This window comes from Crinia signifera, chromosome 3 (genome assembly GCF_055691185.1).
Source record: "Crinia signifera chromosome 3, ASM5569118v1, whole genome shotgun sequence".
Lineage (NCBI taxonomy): Eukaryota > Metazoa > Chordata > Amphibia > Anura > Myobatrachidae > Crinia > Crinia signifera.
This window is the reverse complement of record NC_139219.1, coordinates 259933607-259958628: the sequence shown is the minus strand read 5'-3', so window position 1 is coordinate 259958628 and position 25022 is coordinate 259933607. Positions and strand designations below refer to the sequence as shown.

Below are 25022 nucleotides of genomic sequence, written 5' to 3'. Positions count from 1 at the left end.
ACAAACATATTTTAATTGTTCAAAAAACAAGGTTTCAAAACGTGAAACAAAATGTGTGTACTATCTCAGCACTGAATTTGAATGCCAAGCAATCATTGTCTTGCACATATATAGTGCCAGTTACATATCATGTCCCCAGTGATGCTGTTACATATGTCCCCAGTGAGTTTTTAGCAAAAAAAAAATTTTTTTTCACTTTCTGGAATGTCCGTATTTCGGAATAATTCGGATAACGGATATTCGGATACGGGATACTCGACCTGTGTATATATATATATATATATATATATATATATATATATATATATATATATATATATATATATATATATATATAATCAACCTTTATTGATTTATACAAGAAAAATACAGTGTACTGCTTGCTCGCCACCTTATTTTAAAACACTTTTTTTTTTCTTTCTGAAGTCATCACTATGTTTTGTGGTTCTTATCTGACATAAGAATTGTGTGATTTATATTTTGGGGCAATTTTTAAGGCCCTGACTCCCCTATCTGGTTACAGTAAGTCTTCACATACTGTATTTTCAGTAATTCTTGTAAAATACACTACCAAAGATGTACAGCTACATTAAATAGCATCTTGTGAACTCAACTTCATAGGTCATTAGGTCGACAAGCATTGGGTCAACATGGGTCTATGTCAACAGGTCATTAGGTCGGCACAAGCATTAGGTTGACATGGACAAGGTCGACATGGGGGTTTTCACTGTTTTTTGACCCGAATTGTGACACAGTCGACATGGACACTGAAACGTAGCACCGCGTCAACCTTTCTGCATGACGACCCAATGCTTGTTGACCTAATGATCCATACCCCTGGAGAAGGTCATGTTGGGACCGTGTCTCTTCTCCAGGAGGGACAGAATATTATTTTCCTGGTCTTCCCCTTAATTTATTAAAGATATCACCTGTGTTGAAGCACCTTTCTTATCAATTTACCCAGTGGTTCTCAAACTTGGTCCTGAGGACCCCACACAGATCACGTTTTCCAGGTCACCCGACAGGTGCCTTCATTACTAACTACACATTTTAAAAGATCCACAGGTGGAGCTGATTATTTCACTTGATTCTGTGAGGAGACCTGCAAAACATGCACTGTGTGGGGTCCTGAGGACCAACTTTGAGAACCTGTGAATTAACCTGTTTCAAACAAGTGATAGCAATCATATATTAAAGGGAAGTCCAGAAAGAGAGCATTATGTCCCTCCTGGAGTGGGTCATGTTGTGAGATATGCAACGTCTCTATTTTATGTATGTATTTTTAATTATACATTTTTGTCTTTTATTTCCAGCAAAAAATGGTCCCATCTATGATGTTGCATGGAACAAAAATGCAACAGAGTTCTGTGCAGTGTATGGTTTCATGCCAGCCAAAGCCACGGTTTTTAACTTAAAATGTGACCCCATATTCGATTTTGGCACTGGCCCCCGGAATGCTTGTTTCTATAGCCCCCAAGGACACATACTGGTACTGGCTGGCTTTGGAAATTTGAGAGGACAAATGGAAGTGTGGGATGTGAAAAATTACAAACTTATTTCCAAGCCTACAGCTTCAGATGCCACGTTTTTCTCTTGGTGCCCAAATGGGGAGCATTTTATCACTGCTACTTGTTCCCCGAGGTTGCGAGTTGGAAATGGGTATAAGATTTGGCACTATACAGGCTCTGTATTGCATAAATATGATGTGCCAGACAACACTGAACTGTGGCAGGTGTCCTGGCAACCATTTGCAGAAGGCATTTTCCCACCAAAACCCATAGTTTACCAGCCAGTGCCAGGGGATATCCCAGCAGAGGAGAGTAAGCCAGCCCAAGCTTACAGGCCACCAGCCATGAGGAACAAACCAGTAACTAGTTATAAGCTGGTAAGTAACCGTTTACAGTCTTTCTATCAAAGTGATGTGCAAAGTTATCCATTCATGTTCCACAATAACCAGAAAACCTCTTTTTTATGTAAGCTCAGTGGCTTTCATACTTCATAAATGTTGTTTGCAACTTAATCAAACCACTTTTGCTTACCTTCTGATAAATTGCATATATACTTACTAGGTGATTCATCGCGCCCCACGGGCGCTCTTCACACCGGCGTAAGGGGCTACGCCCCTTAATTTGTGAACATTTGTATTGTGAGAAATATGGTTAGAATTGTATGAAAGATGCCCTGTATTGCAGCTTCTGGCAGTGGGTGAGGGTCCAGCGTGGCAGCACAGGAGTACCGGACGGTGGCCCTGAGTCAGTGTCTCCTCCTACTGGGTGGGAGTTAGGGTGCATGAGAGCAGGAGGCTGGGATATGAGGCATGATAGGGGTATGTGGGCAACACAGCGTCAGCGATTACCCAGTGGTGGAAGTTACGGTTCAGGAGAGCAGGAAGCTGGGTAGTGATAGGGGTGTGTGGGCATACGGGGGACTAAAGAGGGTGGTGGACACTGTGCAGCTTCTGCCAGTGGATGAGGGTCCAGCGTGGCAGCACAGAAATACAGGAGTCAGTGTCTCCTCCGACTGGGTGGGAGTTAGGGTGCATGAGAGCAGGAGGCTGGCCGGTAAAGCATGATAGGGGAATGTGGGCAACACAGGGTGAGCGGGTCTCCACTGGCGGAAGTTACGGGGCAGGAGAACAGGAGGCAGGGCAGTGTCCTCCCACATTGATGGCAAAAGTATTCAACATCGGCCATAAACCATCGATTATTTGAAAATCATTGATGGTCGATGGGCATCCCTAGAACTGGAGGAGGGTGGGGGACAGTATGCAGCTCCCGGCAGTGGGTGAGCGTCTCCTCCCACTGGGAGGGAGTGAGCGTGCATGAGAGCAGGAGGCTGTATTATAGTGGTATGTGGGCAAGACATTGATAAAAGTTGTGGCGCTGGTGCAGAGGGCAGTGGGGAAACCTGCAGTGCGGCAGCCAGGGCCGGTTTCCCACCTAGGGGCGGTACCTGTTTGTGGTGGTACAGGATCCCCCATTGTCACGGGGGTACGTGAAATGCGGGGGCCGCGGTGGTCCGCTGGGGGGTGGAATTGCCGAAAGGGGGTCTGGGGGGTCTGCAAATTGCGGGAGGGGGGGTGGTGTGTGGGGATCCGCGGTTAGCGGGAGGGGGCGGGGGTCTGCAAATCGTGGGCGGGGGCGCGGGGGGGCTTGAATCGTGGGAAGGGGGGTCCGCAAATTGGGGGAGGGGGGTTATCGGGGTTAGTGAATTGCGGGAGGGGGGGTTGCGGAGGTCCGTGAATTGCGGGAGGGGCGCGTGGGGTGCCGTGAGTCAAGGGGGGGTGGTGCGGGGGTCCGTGAATCACGGGAGGGGTCATGAATCGCAGGAGGGGGGGTCGTGGGGGGGCTGCGAATCGCAGGAGGGGGGGTGTGGGGGGTTGCCGTGAATTGCATGAGGGGGGCGTGAATCAAGGGAGGGTGGGCGCAGGGGGGTGGTGCGGGGGTTCGTGAATCGCGGGAGGCGGCATGAATCGCGGGAGGGGGGGTCGTGGGGGGTTTCGAATCGCAGGAAGGGGGGTATGGGGGGTGCCGTGAATTGCGTGAGGGGGGCATGAATCGCGGGAGGGGGGGTTCCCGAATGTGTGAATTACGGGGCGGTCGCAAATCGCGAGAGGTTCCGAGGGGGCCCGCAAATCGCGGGAGGGGGGAGCTACGGGGGGTTTCGTGAATCGCGGGAGTGGGGTCGTGGGGGGTTGCGAATCGCAGGAAGGGGGGTGTGGGGGGTGCCGTGAATTGCGTGAGGGGGGCATGAATCGCGGGAGGTGGGGTCCCCGAATGTGTGAATTAGGGGGCGGTCGCAAATCGCGAGAAGTGCCGAGGGGGCCCGCAAATCGCGGGAGGGGAGCGCTACGGGGGGTTCCGTGAATCGCGGGAGGGGGCGGCGCGAATTGCGGGAGGGGGGTCGCAAATCACAGTAGGGGGGGGGGGTGCCGTAAATCGCGGGAGAGCGGGTCGCGGGGGGCCCTTTTAATGCCGGGAGTGGGGGTCGCAGGGGTCCCGCGAATCGCGGGAAGGGAGGATGCAGGGGTCCCGCGTTTCGCGGGAGGGGGTGGTCGCGGAGGTCCAGCGAATCGCGGGAGGGGGTGGTCGGGTCTGGGACGGATATTAGACAGCACTTACATCGACAGCCATTACATCGACACTATTAGTTCGACAGCTCAATAGGTCGACATACCATTAGGTCGACATGTCATTAGGTCGACAGCTCATTAGGTCGACAGCTCATTAGGTCGATATGTTTTTAGGTCGACACTGCCATTAGGTCGACAGAGTCTATGTCGACAGTCAAAAGGTCGACATGGGTTTTTTCTCTGTTTTTTTGGCCGAAATGTCGACACAGTCGACATGGACACAGTTTGAAGTGTACCGCAGCCGCTCGCTATGCTTCGGGCACGGTGCCTCGCTGCGCTCGGCACACTATTTTATTCTCCCACCACGCCCTAGTGGATAGTAGGGCATGAAATACCCGCCTGTCGGCACATGTTGGCTCAATAAACAGTGAAAAAGCCCATGTCGACATTTTGACTGTCGACATAGACACTGTCGACCTAATGGCAGTGTCGACCTAATTAGCTGTCGAGCTGTCGACCTAATGAGCTGTCGACCTAATGACATGTCGACCTAATGGTATGTCGACCTAAAACCATGTCGACCTATTGAGCTGTCGAACTAATGGTGTCGATGTAATGGCTGTCGATGTAAGTGCTGTCTAACAATAGTCCGGATACCGGGGTGGTCGCGGGGGTCCCGCGAATCGCGGGAGGGGGTTCGCGGGGGTCCCGCGAATCGCGGGAGGGGGGGTTCGCGGGGGTCCCGCGAATCACGGGAGGGGGGGTCGCGGGGGTCCCGCGACTCGCGGGAGGGTGGAAAGCGGGGGTCCCGCGAATCGCGGGAGGGGGGGTGCGGGGTCCCGCGAATGGCGGGAGGGGAGGTCACGGGGGTTCCGCAAATCGCGGGAGGGGGTCGCGGGGGTCCCGCAAATCGCGGGAGGGGGTCGCGGGGGTCCCGCGTATCGCGGGAGGGGGTCGCGGGGGTCCCGCGTATCGCGGGAGGGGGTCGCGGGGGTCCCGCGTATCGCGGGAGGGTGGTCGCAGGGGTCCCGCGATTCGCGGGAGGGGGGGTCGCGGGGGGGTCCCGCAAATCGCGGGAGGGGGGGGGTCGCGGGGGGTCCCGCGAATCGCGGGAGGGGGGTCGCGGGGGTCCTGGCAGAGGGTAGGGATGTGCAGGAGTAATGGTGGATGGTGGCTGTGGAGTAATGGTGGATGGTGGGCGTGTACTGTAGCCCTGGCTGGGCGGGGGGAGGAGATGTCAAGGGGGTGGAATGTTAGACACATGAAAGTGAAACTGTTCTACACAGGAACGTTCTCCACAGGGGTTGAGTGACAGATCTGGCTAAATATATAAGAGATTCTCTAAGCCATGAGGTGTTCAGGACCAAGTGTTTGTTGGCATACAGTACTTATTTCCCTATGTTCTATTGTGTGTTTCTCCACCCGAGCCAGGCCCTGAGGGAGCAACTCTACAGTCTGTTGAAGAAAGTGTTTACTTTTTGCAGAATCACACTGGTTTAATGGATCATTGGGAATTCGGCTTGCAAAATAAAATGGAATTCAAAACTATTTGCCTTTTCAAATAGAAATTCAAATATCTATATATTTTTAACATTTAAGGGGGCAATTCCCACTTATCACTGAGAACTATGATACATCGATAAAGTAGACATTCCTGTGTAACTTAATGGGATGCAAGGAAATTGTGCAGTGTTACAAGCTGCTTAAGAAACTGTCTGAGCGCCGGCAACTTTAATAACAATTGAGTTTCCTCAGAAGAATAAGACCGTTTTATTTTCCTGCATTTAACTGCTGAACCTGCTGAATTATTTCCTGTGGTTTGATTTCCTGATTATACGAAGCAGAGTTATTCATCTTTTGATAACATAACAAATGCTCTTCGGTAATAGCTTGTTATATTTTTATAGTTTTAGAGATTAAAAAAAAAAAAATGCATGTTGACAGGACTGCTGTAATTAACCAGAATCTATTGCTAGTCCTGTAAAATAAATATATTGCAGATAGCTGTAGATACTGCTTCTGTAGGTTTTATAGTCGCATGTACAAGAGAGACTCAGGAAATACCTGAGTGTTAGGAGTACATACAGTACACGTAAGCTAAAGAAAGTTATCACAGTTCAATTGCGCAGCCATGTGGCAAAAAACTAGTATTACTTTCACTTAAAAAAAAAAAATACTCTTCCCTGTTACAGAGAAACAAGAAAAGTGTATTTTAAGATTTAAAGGGAGCTAAACGATAAAGTTAAAAATATGTTTGTACTGTAGAATCACACACAGCAGCAGGGCACATTCCCACAGCTGGCAGTACCATCTATCTTCCTTAAAGAAGAGAAACCTCTTAACGTTTTATTTATAATAATTTAAATCCTTATTCTCTGTCTTACTGCAGATGACACCTTAAACCAGGGGGCCTCGAACTATTTTGCTCTTTAACCCTATAAGACAATAAAAATAATTACAGGACCCCAGCAAATTACTGCAGAAGGTCATCACATCACACGTGTAGTCAGCAGGCAGAACATACATGGCAGCATTGTGGAGGCACAAAATGATGGGTGGAGTCTAAAATAACAGACTTTTCAGACCCCACTGACTGAGATTAGAAAAGTCATCAGCCTGATGGTCAGCAACATGGAGTCGCGACCCTATGCTGATATGGTCAGGACCCACAGTTTGAGAACTGCTGCCTTAGCAGATGTGCACATCCATCAGTAGGCCACAGAGATGCTGGAAGAGATCTGGCTAATGAACCTGAGAGCAGAGCAGCTACTGTATATCTAGCTCCTGTCTGCCACTAAGTAGCTCAGACAGCCCATGTGACCTAAATTTCTTTTCACAATCCTTTTCTTTCTCTTAGGATATGTTTTCCCCTACATATGCATTAGCCACCCTGCCTTACAAAAATCAATGGATTATATGATGGTGTTCATTTAGAAGTGTTTGCTTTAAACCAGGCATGGCCCAATTGGGGTCCTCCAGCTCTTGTGAAACTACACATCCCAGCATGCCTTGCCATAGTTTTAGCATTCCCTAATAGCAATACTGGGGCAAGGCATGATGGGACTTGTAATTTCACAACCGCTGGAGGGCTATAGTTTGGCCATGCCTGCTTTTAAAATAAATGAAATAAAGCCAGAATGTGCCAAACGTCTAACACCGTGTACTACTTTATTACAGCATGAAGACGAGCCTCCGCAAAGCACAAAGCCTCTGTCCACTGAGAAACCCATGTCCAAAGTTGCTCTGAAGAACCAAAAGAAGAGAGAGGCAAAGAAAGCGGCCAAGCAGGTATTACGGGGTTTGTGTTTATATTGGAGAAGCACAAGCTATGTGTAGCCAATACAAGTTAGACAAGTCACATGAAGGAAATTGGCTTATTTATTGTGTCAGTGCCCAAGGCAAAGCAGTATTTGGAGATACTTGAACAGTAACTATGACAAGACTACAGAAAATGTTTCAACTATTTTATAATCATAAAAAATTCTCAATATGTAAAGCAAGTTTTGGTACTCTTTACCTAGATGGGCGCCAGCGATTGAAATCGCGGGCGTCGGGGGTAAAAATCGCGGTCATCGCGGGTAAATCGGGATGACCGCGATTTTCCCATAGGGAACAATGTTAAAAAGGCTGATTGACCGCGATTTTACTGTTAAATGCCTCAATGGACCCGATTTGGCCATAGGAATCAATGTTAAATGGGCCACAGAGCCCAAATAGGCACAATTAACCCTTAAATGTCCCCCCCAATTTTTAACGCCACCCCACGATCCACGCCAAACCGAAGCGTGGCGAGCCCGCGAGGGGCGGCGGTACGCGTCCTCCGACCTTTTCATGCCCTACTATCCACTAGGGCGTGGAGTGAGAATAGAATAGTGTGGCGAGCGCAGCGAGCCACCGAGCCCGAAGCGCGGCGAGCGCACGCGGATACCTTCACAGGTAGACGCGTCCCCTCGCGGGCTTCACAGGTGTCCGCGTCGCCACGGACACCTGTGAAGCCCGCGAGGGGACGCGTATAACTGTGAAGGTATCCGCGGGGCTCGCTGCGCTCGCCACGCTTCGGGCTCGGTGGCTCGCTGCGCTCGCCACACTATTCTATTCTCACTCCACGCCCTAGTGGATAGTAGGGCATGAAAAGGTCGGAGGACGCGTACCGCCGCCCCTCGCGGGCTCGCTGCGCTCGCCACGCTTCGGGTTGGCGTGGATCGTGGGGTGGCGTTAAAAATTGGGGGGGACATTTAAGGGTTAATTGTGCTTATTTGGGCTCTGTGGCCCATTTAACATTGATTCCTATGGCCAAATCGGGTCCATTGAGGCATTTAACAGTAAAATCGTGTCCATCGGGCCTTTTAACATTGATTCCTATGGCAAATCGGGAGCATCGCGTCGCGGGCATCGCGGGTACATTTATGGCCGGACGCGACCGACACGATTTCCATGTTTAACATGGGTTTCAATGGGAAATCGCGGGCATCGCGTCGGTCGCGTCGCGGCCAGACATAAATGTACCCGCGATGCCCGCGACGGGCGCCCAACTAAGTAAAGAGTACCCAAGTTTTTTTCTATCACTGTGCTTCCTGCCTTGCTGTGCACCATTGTTCTAGACAGGCCCATGTCTGGTCCTTGTTGTTCTATAAAATCTTATTGTGTGTAATTATATTTATTTTCTTAGGAGGCCAAAGTAGAGGAGGCGGATGAGCCAGTGCTGCAGACTAATCCAGACATCTCCCAGACCACTGCAACAACTGGTGACCCTGAAACTGACAAAAAGATTAGGAACCTGAAAAAGGTGAGTATTATGTGGGAAGGGTTTCTGAAAGCATGCATATGCATTGCAGTGCGAGTCCGGGGGCCATGTGGGATGCTGACCAAACTGAGGGTTGTCTTTTAAAGTGTCAGTCATTGAATAACCATACCTTGAGAATAACTGCCTCTTCGGCTGGAATCCTGCATGGCCGCCGGACTTGCACTGTATTACATTCAGCCCTCCGTGTGGTAGCTAATTTACAGACTGCAATGGGACAGGGACTGAATGGTAAAATTATGTGTCATTGGGGCAGATGTATCATTAAGCTTGTAACGTTTGTGAAATAACGAGTCCCGCTTCTCCTGCATAACGAGGAGAAGCGGGCACTCGTTATGGGGAGATGTATTAACATCCCCCAAGCCGATAAGGAGAGCCGTTATGCCCAGCGTTAACGGCTCTCCTTATCGGCTCCCTCGCCGCCCCGCACATGCGCACTCGCCGTCGCCCCCCCCTGCCCGGCTTACTGGGCATGCGCGAGATCTCGCAAAAAACACGAGATCTCCAGCGCAGTTCGAGCCAGAAGCAGGGCTAGCGTTGTCCCCACAGTGGGGGATAGGACAACGCTAGCCCTGAGCTGGCGAAGCGGCCGGGGCGAATTAACGCCTTGAAGGCTGTTAATACATCGCCCCGGCCGCTAATCCCTGGGGGGGATTGCAGGGACAGCCCCACCGAGCGTAACTCGGCGGGCTGTCACTAGCGCACGTTAGGTGCGCTAGTAATACATTAGGGATAGACGTAATCCCCCCCAGTTAACCAGCGTTAAGTGCATTTCTGCACTTAACGCTGGTTGATACATCTGCCCCAATATCTTTTAATAGGACAATAATTTTATTAAGCGAGGGTAGGAAGATGTATGAAGCAGTGATACGGGAGGAGAAGTGATGAAGTGGCTGGTACTTTATCACCAGCCAATCAGCTCCTGACTGTTAAATTACAGGCTGGGACAGTCAGGAGCTGATTGGCTGGTGATAAAGTACTAGGCACTTTATCACTTCTCCTTCCTTATCACTGCTTTATACATCTACCCTGAAACACACAAATACTATGAAGCTTCTAGTTTTCAGTATGCTTAATATCCCCACATGTACAATTACAACTGCCACTTGGGCAGACTTTTTTTTTTTTTGTCCAAATGGGGCAGAATGAAGGCCTAGTTACATTATGAGAGCATGATGAAAAAACTGCACAGATATAAAATTAGGCCAAGGTGAACAAACAAAACTAATTGAATACCGCCCTTAAGAACGTATATGCCTTTGGGTAAACAATTGACCATGAACAATTTTGTTTATCCAAAATTTTAGGTAATACAATGTAATTTGGTACACATTAATCAACTAAAATTAAATGCTCTTGCATAAATGAGAGTTTTCATTGTATCCTCATAACATGCATATACATTTTTTTTTCTATTCAGCACTCCTGCATTTTTATGTTGTGTCTAATGGACACCACTTTCTTTTTGTTTAAGTCAATTGGTAACTAACTTTTTTTTTTTTCCAGAAAGTTTAACGAATTCTCAATTATTTGATTCACAAAAGCTAAAAGCCATACATTGTCACAGACCTGTCAGTAGTTAGAATATAAAACACATGAGCAAATCAGATTTGATCTGTTTTACATGTCTGCGCCTTTCAACTTAAATTGTAATAATGATGCAACCTATGTAGTAGGTTGTTTTTAATAATAAGATCTGCAATAATTGCATGCGTTTTGGTCTAGATCGCATCGCACTGAAATCACATGCAATTTGCACGTAGCTCAGAAGCGATCGGGACCTAGTTCAAAAAGTATGTGCAGCACATACTTTTTGATCTGTGTGATCGGATGTTCGCATCGCACCCTCAAATTGCACCGTGTATGGGTACCTTAAGCCTTGACTGAATTCCTTCCTATTCTGCATTACCCACAGTCATGCAATAATGGTTGGTCTTCAACTCTATCTTCATTATTTATGAGTAGAGTTATTGAATGCTGTTACTGAACATCAAGCAGTAACATATTTATTTTCTTGTTTAACAGAAATTAAAAGCAATTGAACAACTGAAAGAACTGCAGGCATCTGGCAAACTGATGGAAAAGAACCAGGTACTTTTAATGAATCCTTAGTAAAATGAATAATGCCTCCTGTGTGCAATGTAATGTTCCTGCATGCTCCATTCTCTACATATGGCATAGGTTCCCAAACGCGGTCCTCAAGGCACCCCAATGGTCCAGGTATTAAGTATATCCATGCTTGGCCACAGGTGACTTAATTATTAACTCAGTCAGTCTGAATTAACCATCTGTGCTGAGCCATGGATATACCTAAAACCTGGACCGTTGGGGTGCCTTGCGTTTGGGAACTTCTGCCATATGGTGCTACAGAGCTCTTGTGGTGCCTATTGAAAAATGATAATATGATGGACACTAAGTACATGGTACTATAAGTAATGTATCAAAATAAGATGTTCTAATGCTTAAAACATTTTTTACATTTTACATGGCATATTAGGATTTGTATGTTCTCCCCGATAACCATGTTGAGGATCTCATAACAAGTGGAAACATATGGGTATTTTTTTTTTAACCTACAAAAACATTGTTTCATGGAAATGGTTGGTGTTCTTATGGTGTCATTCTGTTGTACTATATTTGTATATTCTGCTGATGCACCTGTTTACTACAGTGTATAAAGGGTTTGATTCAGAGTTTATCACAAATGCAAGACTGCACTGCGGAGGGGGGGGGGGGGGGGGGAGGGGGATGTAACATGTGCAGAGAGAGTTATGGGTGAGTTATTTTGTTTCTGTGCAGACCCCACCCAAATCTAACTCTCTCTGCACATGTTACATCTGCCCGACCTGCAGTGCACATGGTTTTGTCCATTAGAGAGATTTTACTTTTGCAATAAACTCTGAATCATGGCCAAAGCAAGTTAAACTAGATTCTTCCCTAATTTCTTTTTGTCTTCTGACAGCTTGAGAAAATGCAGAAGGAGGACTCTCTTCTAAAGGAATTAGAAGATTTAGAACTTGGAGTGTGAACCTACCTAGGAGTTAATAAGTAGACGAATAATCAATTATAGGAGTGAATTGGCACCAGGGGTGCATTTAAGTTGAGATATTTTGTAATGGAAAATAATGTTTTCTACACGGATGCAAAGGATAATGGTCATTGTTTAAACTTTTATGCTGGAATTATAATACAAACCATCTGCCAAACTGAGTGTGTGTTTAATCCTACAACATGACTTATTTTATGTAAATCTAGATTCCAAATTAACCTCCATAGTCTTTAAAAACTTTTGGGGTTTTTCGTCACCTAGATCAACGTTTCACAAGGGTGGTCCCCAGGCACCCCAACCGTCCATGTTTTCAATATATCCATGCTTAGTGACAGGTGCTTTAATTAGTACCAGAGAGAGTTGTTTATGCCATTTGTGCAGAAGTAGGGATATCCCTAAAAACTCAACTGTTGGGGTGCTTTGAGGACCGAGTTTTGGGAACCACTGACCTAAAAAATCTTTTAGATGGCTACAGAACAAAAATATACAAAAGGTAGTTTTGTAACTACTTTTGTATATTTCTGTAAAACCTCAAGGGGGTAACTACCCTTTTTCTTGTTGCTGCTTGGCAAAGTAGCTCAAATACAGGTGCCCTATACAGATATTTGGTTATCTGGTCTTCCTGCACTGGCTACAGAACAAAGACTTTTGCCATTGGCACAAATAATATACTGTCAATATGTGTGTATGTACCAAATAAAACTGGATTCTGTCATATTTTGGTTAAAATATTTAAGCTTGCAGCCCATGTCAAGGGTCCTCATTACACTAGCGGGATGCGGTCATTTGGTCTACTGCATTATGGTCGACAGTCATTAGGTCGAATCCATTAGGTCGACATGCTAAAAGGTCGACATGCTAAAAGGTCGACATGACTCTAGGTCGACATGGGAAAAGGTCGACATGATTCTAGTTCGAAAGGTCATTAGTTCGACAGGTCATTAGTTCGACAAGGTCATTAGTTCGACATTGTCTATGTCGACATTTACAAGGTCGACATGGAGTTTTTCACTGTTTTTTGAGCCAACATGTGCCGACAGGCGGTATTTCATGCCCTACCATCCACTAGGGCGTGGTGGGAGAATAAAATAGTGTGCCGAGCGTAGCGAGGCACCGTGCCCGACGCATAGCGAGCGCAGCGAGCGATGTGAGGGGATGCAGTGCACTTTAAACTGTGTCCATGTCGACTGTGTTGACATTCAGGTAAAAAAACAGTGAAAAACCCCATGTCGACCTTGTGAATGTCGACATAGACAATGTCGAACTAATGACCTTGTCGAACTAATGACCTGTCGAACTAATGACCTTTCGACCTAGAATCATGTCGACCTTTTCCCATGTCGACCTAGTCATGTCGACCTTTTAGCATGTCGACCTAATGGATTCGACCTAATGACTTTCGACCATAATGCAATAGACCAAATGATCCCAACCCACACTAGCATATATGCTCAGCACACCATTGCATTGCAGTAACACATCCTCACCTCCCATATACATCTATACCAGGCTATACCAACTAGATCTTTTTATAGATGGCTGTATTATTTAAGCACCGGCAGCCTACAGTATACAAGCCATGAATGATTACTATAATGCATGGGTTTACTGGGGGAAGATCATGTCAAACAAATCTTTTTGACTTTTTTGACTGGGTGACTAAAGTAGTAGATCAAGGTGGGGCTGTAGATGTAGCTTATCTAGACTTTAGTAAGGCTTTTAACACTGCCCCACGTCGCAGACTGTTAAATAAACTTGAAAGCTTGAGATTGATTTTAAGATAGTTGAATGGATAAGATCTTGGTTGCAGGTCAGAAAACAGAGTTGTAGAAAAAGGGATTACAGTCAATGGAGGGAAAGATTACAAGTGGGGTACCCCAGGGATCTGTACTTGGACCAGTGCTTTTTAATATCTTTATTGGTGATATTGCAAATGGAATTGAGGGTAAAATGTGCCTTTTTGCAGATGACACAAAGGTATGTAACAGGGTAGAGACACCAGGAGGGGTAAAACAATGATTGATGATCTAGGTAGATTAGAGGAATGGTCAAGAGCATGGCAACTACAGTTTAATGCCCAAAAAAATGCAAAATCATGCACTTGGTTCTCAAAAATCCAAAAGGACAACTAAAATGGTGCATGGCCTACATCACAAAATGTACCAGGAAAGATTAATATATCTTAATATGTATACTTTGGAGCAGAGAAGGGAAAGGGGGGGGACATGATAGAAACTTTCAAATATATAATGGGCTTTAACAAGGTACAGGTGGGAGACATTCTTCACATGCCTTTTTGCAGGCAATATAAGATATAGCAATGTAAAAAGCCATCTGCTCCAATACGTTGTCACAGGACAGTTGACATGATAGTGCTATATTTAATTTACACATCAGCAGAATGTTGTACCTGTTAAAAGCTCCTGCATGTCTGTGTTTTTTAACCATGTGCAGCAGATGATGCTATTTATATAACTGAGACATGCGGTATCCAGCAGCTGTCGCAGGGTATGTTGTTTCCTCCTATTTGCATGTACTAGTATCAGTGCCTTTCGCATTGCTATAACTTGCAGTGCTTGGGCTAAAGCAACATGCTTTCTTTACGTTCCAAAAATGGAATGCTCTCCGCGGTGATTGACTAGCCTTCTAAAGGGGACTTATTACATTTAGGTTTCTAACATACTGTTTAAGTTCATACGTAGATTATTTATAAGCAGTTACTCATATAGTCCACACATACTGTATCAATTATCCAAGTGGGGCTTTCTCTCTATTCCCTGTTCCTTCAACACCTAGAATTATAATGTTTTTGTTAGACGCCAGTTTATATACCAGCACATTTTTGAAGTGTAGGAAGAGGAAATCTAAACAAATATAGGGGAAAAATACAAGAGGGTGATTCAGGTTGGCTCACTGCGCAGTGTATATTTGTTGCCTAGCGAGCACCTTAACAGCGCCCTGACTAATGCCCCGGCACCCAAATCCCTTCCCTGCCATGCAAGGAGGTGTATTCGCTAACACATCCCCTCGCATGTGTGCGCTTGCAGTAGAAGTACCGACCATCCAATGATTTCTCCTGCCTTCATAAATAGGTCAGTCTAAACTGAGATCGCCAAAGACTAGGTGCCCATAAAACAATGGGATTTCCTCTGCTCTTCAATATCGTCCTCATCTTCAGTGTCGACGTTACTGAGGTCCCCTAATGACGCGACAATGGCTTTGGGTGACAATCTCTGATGTTTCTACATTGTGTTCTGCTGTGCATGTCACAGAACCTTGAAATAAGGAAAAATAGATATAAAACATGGAAGGTACTATGGGGTCCATTTGAACACAAATAACAGTAAATCGAGAATAAACAGAAAGACACAAAAACTAGCGAACATGTGAAACATTCTTAGGAAATCCTTACGAGAAAATACGGCAAGGTCACTATTCGTGATAGTTTCAAAGAAACAATGGTTCAGAGAAGAGTGGGGTCAGATAGACCCCACGGTTAAACATGTGAGAGGGTGCCAAATATAATCGCCCGTCATTTTAGGGATTTAGCTGTGTGATTTAAAGCAGCCATTTTAATTAAAGGCTAAACCAACCTTTTTGACCGATATATTGACCTATGCTATCGCGAACGATCATGATCCTATACGCACTTCTTCAGATCTTTAACTGGATCTTTTGATCTTACCTGCTGCAGGGTAAGATCTTTGTGCACTGGAGTATTTGGGAATGGGGTGTTTGGGCGCATCCGGCAGCGTTCAGTCCAAGTTCTGACAAGTTCAGAGGATCGGATATTCAGGCACTTGGAAGGGTTTGCGCCCTTGGGATGTTGGGAACAAGGTCCTAAAATCTAAAGTTCTTTTCCCACGTCTTTAATCAGAATCTTGTATTGGGTAACAAGCTGGAGCTGGGGACTCTTTTAATAAAGTTAACTTAGTGTTATTGGTTTAAACTCGTCCAGAGCCTCATGTACAGGGAAGAGTTAAAGATCACATATTTTGCAATATTTGGTTTTTGAATGATCAATGTTGAGAGGGCAGGCAGTAGCCCGAGAAGTCATCTAGATTTGTTAAGGATGACTGATGGAGGAGGGAAGCAGATGGCTCCCAGCGCAGGATGCGGCCCCGGACCCCAGCGTCAAGATGCAGCACACATTCCTTCTCCTGTTGGCCCAGAGGAAACCCGGGTGCATCTTGTCCAGCAGACAGCAGGACCCCGCCAGGGGCAAGATGCAGCGCCCCCATCCTGTGATGTACTGTATGGTGATGGGCTGTTGAGCTCATCTGCTGTCTGTGAGTAGCATGATCAAGATAGTGCCCCTAATGGCTATATAGGAAATGTGCCACTCAGCTAAATGTAAACCTGTGTGTTCCCTGTCTTGTACATTGCACAGTCTATGCATATCTATATCTGTACTGTTTCTGCTTATGGTACTTAAATGTTAGTTGGGCGCCCACTATAGTTAGTACTGATTTTATATAGTGTGGCGAGCGGACAAGGAAAATTAAGCAAATAGCTTAGTGGGTACCCAACTAACATATAAGTATCCTTATTTGTTACCTACCTGACTGTTGCAATGACCAGTGGCTCCGCTGATGGCTACCTAGGTGCTGTGTAGCTCAGCAAATATATGTTCCCTATGTCTCCCCTGTACATATACATCACCGTCATATAAAGAGCACATTATACTATAGACTCTTAATGTTTATTTATTATATAGCGCAGCAGATTCCGTTGCGCTTTACAATAGGAGACAGTGATAAAACAAACAGACAATCAAATTTACAGACAATCAAAAGTATAAGGGTCCTGCTTGCAAGCTTACAATATATAGGTTAAGAAACTTTGACGCTTGGTAGTTAATGGTCTGGCAGCTTGTTTTAGCTGCAAATTAATTGGATGTGTCAATATTTGACTATTTTTGTTAATACCCAATGCAAAGAAAAGAGATAGGTTAGTAGTTATCATCAGTGTTTAAATATAGAATTAATCTGTTTTTAAGGCAGCTACACCATCTGTATACTGCTTTAAAAGCTTAATAGTAGATTATAGTTAGGTCTCAGAAGCACTCAAAGCACTTGGCATTTGCAGTAAAGAGATCATATTAAGTAAGCAGCCATCTTGGGCATACTGCAATGGCTACAATGAGTAAATACAAGATACCAACAGAATTATCAATTCTGAGGATTTTACATCCCACCGACAAAAGTACCAGGCAAGCCAGGGCTACAATGGGCTCTATGAGCAATACAGGGAACATTATACTATACCAGGGGTGGGCAATAAGCTGCCCTCCAGCTGTTGATGAACTGCACATCCCAGCATGTCTTGCATTAGTTTCAGTATGGTCAAATAGCTAAATTATGCAAGGCATGCTGGGATGTGTGGTTAATCAATTGCTGGAGGGCCACTTATTGCCCACCACCGTACTAGACTGTGCTACATACATCCCTATCTTCATTACTCTGTGACAATATTTAAGGACGGTCAGGTTTAGAAAGCTTGTACAGAATAAATATAAAGTCATAGTTTCTCCAATGTCTGGTATTTCTTTAAAGTTATGTTCTAAATTTTTAAAATTATATATATATATAGTATAGTGGGCTGGCACTCCTTATTTATTTATTATCAGTTTCTTATATAGCTCAGCATATGCCGTTGCGCTTACCCAATAGGAGACCTACAACAAACTTGGTATTCAAAGGAATGAGAACCCTGCTCACAAGCTTGCAATCTACTCCTAATTGTCATATTGTCATTGCACTGTCTCTTCCATTTATATATCCGATTGCCTACTTAAGGTATGTATGTGTATGTATGTAATATATCAGAATCAGCTTTAGTGGCCAGGTATACTTGCGCATACTAGGAATTTGGTTTGGAATGCTGTGCAACAGCCGGTTGGGTAACAGTTATACAGTGACATTACAGATATACATAACACACACATGTATACGCTAGGTGTACCCTGGGGGATATAGACGCAGGGAACATATATTCGCTAAGCTGCGCAGCGCCTAGGCAGCCATCAGCCACGTGACTGGACCCCCAGGTGGGTAACAATATAGGCAAAGATGGTACAGTTATCACACAGGAAACACGTACCTGCTGAGCTGCACAGCGCCTAGGCAGCCAAAGAAAAAAATTCTTATCTGTGGCACCACTGGTCACCGCAAAGCCAGGTAGGTAACAATACAGCAGGGACAGTACAGTTATCACACAGGGAACACATACCCGCCATGCTGCACAGCGCTTAGGTAGCCATCAGCGGCTCCACTGGTCGCAGCAACAGCCAGGTAGGTAACAGTACAGCAGGGACAGTACAGATATACATTTTCTGTGCAGTGCACAAGACAGAGGAGACACGGGGTAACATGTGGCCGAGTGCACAGTTCCTAGGCAGCCATTTGCAGGGCCATCTTGCTCATGCTGGAGGGCTCATAGGCCATCTTACCTGGAGGCAGAGGGAGTGCCAGCATTGGTGGAGGGGGGGGGGGGGGTCCGTGAGGCTGGGTTGAGGTGGTGCATTCCTCCTACTGGGTGGTCCCCCCAGCCGATGGTGGTTGAGGGGAGGCGGTGGCACTGCGCTGCCTGCCTCTGGCCATTGGCCATCCTGCGCCAGGCTCCCAGTGCTCGCTGGGGGGGCGTGGTGGCATCCATCTCCGGCCAGTTGGATCACCTCTCCTTTCCTCTTCTAGAGGGAGGGGGGCCTCCCACAGGCCGATGGTGCTGCCAGGGGGGAGGGGGGGGGGACAGACCGCCTTGCTGCTAGACTCCGGGCGTCCTGCTCCAGCGGTTCGCAGTGCTTAACGCCGGGAGTGCACAGCATTGCCTCTGCCCGTTAGCCCCGGAGTGACGTCCGTTCTTCCATATATACAATACAAGGGGCTCTGTCCCTCACAGCTCCTACATTTGTGTGTATATATGTATATTTTATTTTTTTTGAGCTAAGAAAGCTTCTCACAGTAAGATATGTATGCCTGAGGGTGAGGACGGTCAAAGTCCTATCAACTGCTAGAACTATGCTGTGATATGCCAGATGTATGTCATTTGGAACAGTGGTGATGCTTCTTTTGGAAATGGATTTATAAAATTAGCAAAAAGCATATTGGTCTGGTGCTGGTTCTTCCTAAATAGGAATTAACTTTCCCTTTGTGAATGGCAACTCTATAACCCCTCATAACCCCTCATAACCCCTCATGTGCGGACTATCATTATGTGGTATATATATATATATAATGGGGTCGGATGTAATACAGTGCGTTCCGGCAGCCGGGCGGGACACTTGTCATACTCTGAGTTGTTTTTGTAGAGCGGCAGACATTTACAAGGCAAAGCCATGCTTTGTAAATGACTGCCCTTTAAAAAAAAATAAAAAATCTGACTCCAGCCATCGTCCCCCACAGCCACCAGACTCGCACTGTTACATCTGGCCCAATGTCTTCTGTGGGGATATCGATCTAACAGCGAACATAACAAATGCTAATACATGAAAGCATGCAGGAATTGTAAAGGAAACAATGTTAAAAGAAAGAAAGTTGTGGAATATCTTCATTCAAAGAAATTACAGGATACCAAATGGCAAACAAGCTTGCTGACTTTTTGTATTACATACACAGGGGGGCAGTAGATGTAGCATAATCTATCATTTGGCACTGTCCCACATAGCAGACTGCTAAAGATGTGTGGGATTGCATTATTAAACAGTTAAATGAATAAGAACCTGGTTGAAGTATAGGCTAAATAAAGTATAGAAAATACTGTAATGGAAACTACTAAGGTGGAAAGGGATTTAGGCGTTATTATTTCAATGACTTAAATGCAGGTAAGCAATGCAACAAAGCAATGAGAAAGGCAAGTCAAATGCATGGTTGCATAGGAAAAGGAATCAGTAGCAGGGCCGTCTTAACAGTCTAGTGGGCCCCTGGGCAAAATAATTTTGAGCCCCCTCCTCCTGAAATACCCCCTCCACCCACCTATGTGCAGCAGCAGCAGAGTCCTTGGAGCTTGAAGTATTGATCTGGGCAGCGTGTGGCGGGGATCCGGGCAGCAGCTGTCAGCGGCATCTGTCCAGGCAGAGGCAGCGGTGACTCATCGGTGGCAGCGGTGATCCAGGGGGCTGGGAGCTTGATGTAGCGGTGTGTGGTGGGGATCTGGGCAGCAACTGTCAGCGTTGTCCGTCCAGGCAGCTCGCTCAGAACTTGATGTAGTGCTATTTGCCGCTGGGCGGGAAGCGCTGAAGATTTTAAAAAGACTGGCCGGACACTGGTTGGCTGAGTGTCCGGCCAATCAGTGTCTGGCAACACTTTTCAAAATCAGCAGTGCTTCCCACCCGGCAGCAAATAGCGCTACATCAAGGTCTGTGTGTCACCACTGCCTGGACGGACAACGCTGCCCGGAGGATCCCTGACACATGCCACCCAGATTGCTACATCAACCCCCCTACTGCCTGGATCACCGCCGTCCCCACTGACAGCTGCTGCCCGGATCCCTTCCACACGCCGCCCGGATCGCTACATCAAGATCCCAGCCTCCTGCTGCCTTGATCACCGCCGTCGCTGCTGATAGCCGGATCCCCGCCGCCCACCTCCTTTCCCCAGGGCAGTGCCGTCTTTCCCATTGGGGTGGGCCCTACAATCATTGGGCCCCTGGGCAACTGCCCATTAAGCCCAATAGGAAAGACGGCCCTAATCAGTAGTCGGGAAAAAAAGAAGTAACAATGCCACTCTATAGGTCACTGCTATGGCCTCATCTGCATGTAAATACATTAGAGAGCGTGCAAAGAAGGGAAACTCGTTTATGTATTGTTAGGTGCTGAGGAACCCTTGTGGTGCCATATAAATAAACAATAATTATACTAATAACTAATACCCCTTTCAGATCGCAAAAATAACCCGGGTAATTGCCAGGTTGTACTATCCTGGGTCGACAAACCCAGCAGTTTGACCTGGGTTATAAAAAGGGTTAAACCCAGGTCGCCCTCTATATAATGGGCGACCCGGGTTTAGTGTGAAAGTGCCGGACCGTTGGCACTGCGATCTGAAAGCTGTATAATATAATGCATAGGCTAAATAACAGAACTTAGGGCCTTATTCTAGTTCACTCTTTCTGACAAAATCCTTCTTAGATGGACAAAACCATGTGCACTGCAGGGGGCAGATGTAAAATATGCAGAGAGAGTTAGATTTGGGTGAGTTATTTTGTTTCTGTGCAGGGTATATACTGGCTGCTTTATTTTTACACTGCAATGTAGATCTCACTTTGAAGTAAAACCCCACCCAAATCTAATTCTCTCTGCACAAGTTAGTGCACATGGTTTTGTCCATCTAAGAAGGATTTTTTCAGAAAGAGTGAACTAGAATAAGGCCCTAATTCAGAAAGTCTAAAAGATCTTAACATATATTGGCCCCGATTCAGGTTAGCTTGTCGTCGGGGTCTTCAGGTGCGCAAATACGTGTTCGCTCATGTGCAGATCCCCAAACATTGAAACAGGCTGAATTTGCCCCACCCTGAGCGCTAATGAATCAAGGCTATAATTTGGAGCAGAGAAGGGAAATGGGGGGAACTTGATGGAATCTCACATTTACAGTACCATATACAATTTAGGAAAACCTTTGGGTTTAACACTTTTCTTCCTTTGATGAATGACTCCCTGCTCTTGCAGCAGGGAGACTTTCTCCAAAGAAAGAAAAGTATTGAAACTCAGGGACACTGGAGGATGGCAAGTTCAGGTGAAATTTAAGGCAAAATTACTTCTCAGAAAGGTTAGTGGATGCGTGGAATAGCCTCCCAATAGTATAAACTTTTTTTTAGGTATATAAGTGAAAGAAGAAAAACAAAAAGTGAAATAACAAGACTAAAGACAGAAAGTGAAAGTCTGCTTGAGGGGGACAATGTAATAGCAGATCATATTAATAATTATTTCTGCTCAGTATTCACTGCTGAAAGAGAGGGGAAGGGGCCACAGTTAAGTTGCAAGTATAGAAAACTGAGGGAGAAACAAGTACATTTACAGAGGAGAAAGTCCTCACAGAACTCTCAAAACTGAAAGTGGATAAATCAATGGGGCCAGATGGCATACATCCAAGGGTACTAAAACAGCTTAAAGGGGAGCTGGTAAAACCAATAACAGAATTATTCAACCAGTCACTAGCTACTGGAGTAATCCCAGAGGACTGGAAAACAGCGAATGTAGTCCCACTGCACAAAAGTGGAAGAAAGGAAGAGGTAAGCAACTATCGACCAGTGAGCCTTACATCAATAGTAGGGAAATTGATGGAAACACTCTTAAAACAAAGAGTTTTAGAATATCTTAAAACCAGCAATTTACAGGATCCGAAACCGCATGGGTTTACTGGGGGAAGATCATGTCAAACAAATCTTATTGACTTTTTTGACTGGGTATCTAAAGTAATAGATCAAGATGTGGCTGTAGATGTAGCTTATCTAGACTTTAGTAAGGCTTTTGACACTGTCCCACATCGCAGACTGTTAAATAAAGTTGAAAGCTTGGGATTGATTTTAAGATAGTTGAATGGATAAGAGCATGGTTGCAGGACAGAAAACAGAGAGTTGTAGTAAAGGGAGTACAGTCAAAGGAGGGAAAGGTTACAAGTGGGGTACCCAAGGGATCTGTACTTGGACCAGTGCTTTTTAATATCTTTATTGGTGATATTGCAAATGGAATTGAGGGTAAAATGTGCCTTTTTGCAGATGACACAAAGGTATGCAACGGGGTAGACACACCAGGAGGGGTAAAACAATGATTGATGATCTAGGTAGATTAGAGGAATGGTCAAGAGCATGGCAACTACAGTTTAATGCCAAAAACTGCAAAATCATGCACTTGGGTCTCAAAAATCAAAAAGGGCAACTAAAATGGTGCATGGCCTACATCACAAAACATACCAGGAAATACTAAAATATCTTAATATGTATACTTTGGAGCAGAGAAGGGAAAGGGGGGACATGATAGAAACTTTCAAATATATCAAGGGTTTTAACATGGTACAGGTGGGAGACGTTCTTCACAGGAAGAGGAGCAGCAGAACAAGAGGACATGCACTGAAACTAGAGGAAAAATCAGTAAATTTGAGGAAGAATTACTTCACAGAAAGAGTAGTAGATAAGTGGAATAGCCTCCCATTAGAGGTGGTAGAGGCAAATACAGTAGTACAATTTAAACATGCTTCGGATAGGCATATTGATATCCTTACAAAAAGATAAGGATCAAATATGGTTTGAGGTAACATGTTTAAAAAAGGGCAGACTAGATGGGCCAAGTGGTTTTTGTCTGCCGTCTTATCTGCTGTCAAATTCTATGTTTCTAGACTAACAAAGTAAAAGTAAATATCCTTACAAAGAACTATAGGGTTGGGATTATCTAAAGCAGGGGTTGCCAACGTACGGCTCGTGAGCCACATGCTGCTCCCCTTTATGTGTGTGAACAGAACCACTGGGTTGTGTGCGAATAAGTAGTGACCAGGCTCTACAAGAACCCCCACATTAGTCACCGCTACCAGTGCTAAGGAACATGAGATCTGGTGGCTGGCGCACAGGAGACCCAGCACTCAGCGCTGGGTAACGAGATCTGGCAGCTGGTGCACAGGAGACCCAGTGCCAGTGGACACAAGACGCTGCGGCTGACAAACAATGAAGGGAGGTAGGTGCCATTTACTCTGGGGGGGGGGGGCTACAGATTGCCCAGCGCCGTTTGCATGGGGGGGGGGGGTTTCTGCGGGCTAGTGAAGGTACTGAGGGGCTGCTGGTGAGTGCACTTGGTGGAGTGACGGACCACTGCTGTATATACATACATATATAGATATACACACACACACACACAGCAGTGGTCTGGCACGGGTGCCGGACACAGTCCCGACAGTCGGGATTCCGACAGTCATTTACCCGACGTCGGGATCCTGACTGTCAAAATGCTGACAGATGGGAGCCCGACAGCCACCCGATTTTTTCCCTTGTGAAAGTCCACAACCCCCATAGAGGGAGAATAGAATAGGTGGTCCGTCACTCCACCAAGTGCACTCACCAGCAGCCCCTCAATACCTCTGATGGCTAGAAGAGAAGATGTTAAAATAATGTATGTTTTTATTACCAGTTTGTTTGTTTTTTTACCTCAGAAGGATTTAATTGAGGCTTGGTGTATAAGCTTGTATATATTGACTTAACGGTCTATAAATAACACAACTGAGATCCAACGAGCTGTAATTACCCAAGAAGAGGGGTGGGGGGGTTTCACTCTTCTTGAACGATTTCCTCAAGATTTTGGAGTGTTTCTGTGGAAATTTGTGCCATTCATTCAGTATAGTATTTATAAGGTCAGGCACTGATGGACGAGAAGGCCTGGATAGCACTCTCCTTTCCAGTTCAACACAAAGGTGCTCGATGGGGTTGAGGTCTGGGCTCTGTACTGGCCAGTCATGTTCTTCCTCACTAAACTCTTCGAACCATGTAGTTATAGCCCTTGCTTTGTGCAATGGGGCGCAGGCATGTTGGTATAGGAAAGGGCTTTCCCCAAACTGTTGCCACAAAGTTGGAAGCATAGCATTGGTCAAAATATCTTGATATGTTGAAGCATTAAGCTTGCCCTTCACTGGAGATAAGGGGCGTAGCCCTAACCCTGAAAACGGCCACATAGTCCCATACTATTATTTCTCCTCTACTAAACTTTTCAGTTGGCATAATGCGGGCAGGAAGATAATGATCATCCAGCATCCACCAAACCCAGACTCACCCATCTGAGGGATTCTTCACTCCACAGAACACGTTTCCACTGCTCCACAGTCCAGTGTCAGTATGCTTTACACCACCCCATCCGATGATTGGGTTTGGACTTGGTTTTGTAAGGCTCGAATGCAGCTGCTTGCCCATGGAATCCCATTACAACAATCTACTGTCACACAGGGTTTTTTTTAACATTACATTAATGTCAGTGACATTTTGGAACTCTTTACCTATGTGTAATAACTTGCTATACAATGTATTGTGTGTCATAATGAAGCATGCTATAGTGTTGTTTACAGTGGTGAATAATTCCCAGCAGCCTCGGCAGCTGCACAGAAAGTCAGTAGCATGTCACATTACCAGTG

At 45.7% G+C, this 25022-nt stretch overlaps 1 protein-coding gene across 1 annotated transcript in view; it reads left to right on the top strand.

The window, feature by feature from the left end:
- Positions 1 to 12611, top strand: part of EIF2A (eukaryotic translation initiation factor 2A) — a 35351-nt gene extending 22740 nt beyond the window's left edge. The window contains exons 10-14 of the mRNA XM_083177962.1: positions 1314 to 1885; positions 7250 to 7360; positions 8742 to 8858; positions 10899 to 10964; positions 11836 to 12611. Coding sequence (XP_083034088.1) covers positions 1314 to 1885; positions 7250 to 7360; positions 8742 to 8858; positions 10899 to 10964; positions 11836 to 11901 — 932 coding nt within the window. The 3' untranslated portion in view covers positions 11902 to 12611. The remainder of the gene's footprint in view (positions 1 to 1313; positions 1886 to 7249; positions 7361 to 8741; positions 8859 to 10898; positions 10965 to 11835) is intronic.
- The last annotated feature ends 12411 nt before the right edge of the window (positions 12612 to 25022 follow it).